Raw genomic sequence first — 2,279 nt, 5'->3', positions numbered from 1 at the left:
ATCAATATCCCGGAGTTATGTCTTGAAGCGGCCAGAATGTGTGATGAGATGATGGCTCGAATCAAATCGGTGGGCTGATATGGTCTGACAGCAATCGGATACTCTCTACTCCGTAACTCTCTGCACATTGATATAATGGGCCATGCCGAGGCTGCAGATCCTACCGATTGCTACATTGCCAAGTCCAGCGTACCACTTTCGGTTTCGTCTTTTGTTCTCTTCCAATCATGTTGACTCGTCTCTTAGCCTTGGCGGCAGTAGCCCCTGGATTGGCAGCCTATGGGAAAGCCCCCGGGCGTGCTGCTTGTACGCTTGAAGAGTTGTTCGAATCATCAGTTTCACCCGCAACCGAAATTGCTTCTTCAACAGACGCTAACTTTTCCTCCGTTGTTGGACCACGATGGTCGGCTTGGGAGGCTCCGGCTTGGTCTGGCGCAATCAAGCCAGCAACGGAAGCAGACCTTCAGAAAATAGTGAGTTGCATTACCTCGACGCTATCGTTATTTCAGAAGATCTTATGGAAATCATAGGTCCAAATATCTGTAGCAAACAATATCCCATTCATTGCAACCAATGGCGGCCATGGCCCGAAACAAGGCCAAGGTTCGTTTACTGGTATCAATGTGAATCTCGGTAGTTTTAATACTGTCAGCATTGATACTGTCAACAATTTGGTGACCGTTGGAGCTGGCGTCAAACTATGGGACGTTCAGACAGGATTATACAATGTGGGCAAAGAAATCCGTAAGCATTATCTATTCTTTTTTGCACATCTTATCCAAATGAAACCATCGTGAGAGTAAGTCAATGAAGAAAACCACAGTGACTAAGTTGAGATTTATCTAGAAACCGGTAATTCGATCTGCCCTGGTGCTATCGGAGTAACCATAGGCGCCGGTATTGGCATGATGACGGGCATGTACGGCCTCATGATCGATACCCTTAAATCCGTCCGCATGATTACTGCAAAAGGCCAGTTAGTGAAAGCTTCGGCGACGGAAAATAAGGATTTATTCTGGGCTATCCGAGGAGCTGGCGTCAACTTTGGCATCGTCACAGAAGCAACCTACGGAATTCACGACCAGACTAACGAAGGTAACGTGACGGCCGTCACTTTTGTGTACGCTGCCGCCTCTAATCGCACACTCTGGGAGACTATGAAGACGTTTGACGGCAATCAGCCGGCCAAACTGTCGTTCCAAACCGTCATCCAGTTTAACCGAGCTTCCAACGCAGCGCAAATAGTTGTGCAGCTCTGGTACTTTGGGCCCGTATCAGAGGCGCAGCCATACATTAACACGTTCGCTGCCGCTGGTCCAGTTGTTCAATCTGTGACGTATCTTCCCCAGACCGATCTGTATTATCAGTCTGAGACAGCTGGAGTGTGTGACAGGGGACATATCATCAGTGCTCATAGCTTAGGCTTCAACCAGACAGTTGTCTCAAGCTATGAGGCCCACTTTGCTGATATGACGGCCTTTTACATCGCAAATCCTTCTTTCGCAGGGATATCAGTTTTTCAATATTACAGTAACAAACAAACTCTCAAGACGCCGGCCTCTGAGACCGTCTTTCCATGGCGAGATATCCAAGTTTGGTGGTAAGTGCTCCTAACTCATTAGTTACTCTACTGTATTCGTATGAACTTATGCTAATTCTGATGCGTTCTGTTTTCTTTTTGCAGGCTCACTCAAAACCAATACTCCGATGCCTCTCTCGGGCCTCAGGTGGATCAATTTATGAGAGGGCAACGCACCAACCTGCAAACTACTAGCGGCTTCGATACTCCTCACGTCTACTTCAACTATGCCTTTGGAGACGAAGGTGCAGCCGCGTGGTATTCTGCTGCCAATTTGCCAAAGCTTCGAAAACTTAAAGCTACCTGGGATCCCAATTATGTGTTTGGAAACGGCGCACCTCTTTACTGAAGAAGTGTGATTGCATTACATTTTGAAGAATTTTGCTGTAATGCTGCGAATTAATTCATCTATTAACAATTAGATGCTGGCGATTTAGCAATTAAAATATTGGCAGTTATTTACCGACCTATATAGTGTTCCGCAGCTTCATGTTATACCTCCTTTTCATATTAGCGGCAAAAGACTGAGATCTATCTCATGCTTGATTAGATGGAGAGTTGGTGTAATACGATAGGTTGTCATAGTCAATGTAAGATCCTATGTCTGATAGATAAACATATACTTTAAGCTTATTATACTGAGAATAATTGCGCAAATAGTACTTATCATGACCGTTCTTACACCTTTTTTTTTTATGTA

At 45.3% G+C, this 2,279-nt stretch overlaps 1 protein-coding gene across 1 annotated transcript; it reads left to right on the top strand.

Moving 5' to 3' along the window:
* Window positions 1-227: 227 nt before the first annotated feature.
* T069G_03421 (FAD binding domain-containing protein) lies at window positions 228-1,928 on the top strand (the record flags this gene model as incomplete). Its single annotated transcript, XM_056170631.1, has 5 exons — window positions 228-473; window positions 531-744; window positions 847-915; window positions 973-1,600; window positions 1,685-1,928. 5 exons carry the CDS (start codon window positions 228-230, stop codon window positions 1,926-1,928), a joined length of 1,401 nt encoding a protein of 466 aa, XP_056031523.1.
* Between the last annotated feature and the right edge of the window lie 351 nt (window positions 1,929-2,279).

Source organism: Trichoderma breve, chromosome 2, assembly GCF_028502605.1.
Source record: "Trichoderma breve strain T069 chromosome 2, whole genome shotgun sequence".
NCBI lineage: Eukaryota > Fungi > Ascomycota > Sordariomycetes > Hypocreales > Hypocreaceae > Trichoderma > Trichoderma breve.
The sequence above is the reverse complement of the archived record's forward strand: the minus strand, read 5'-3'. Positions and strand labels throughout refer to the sequence as shown.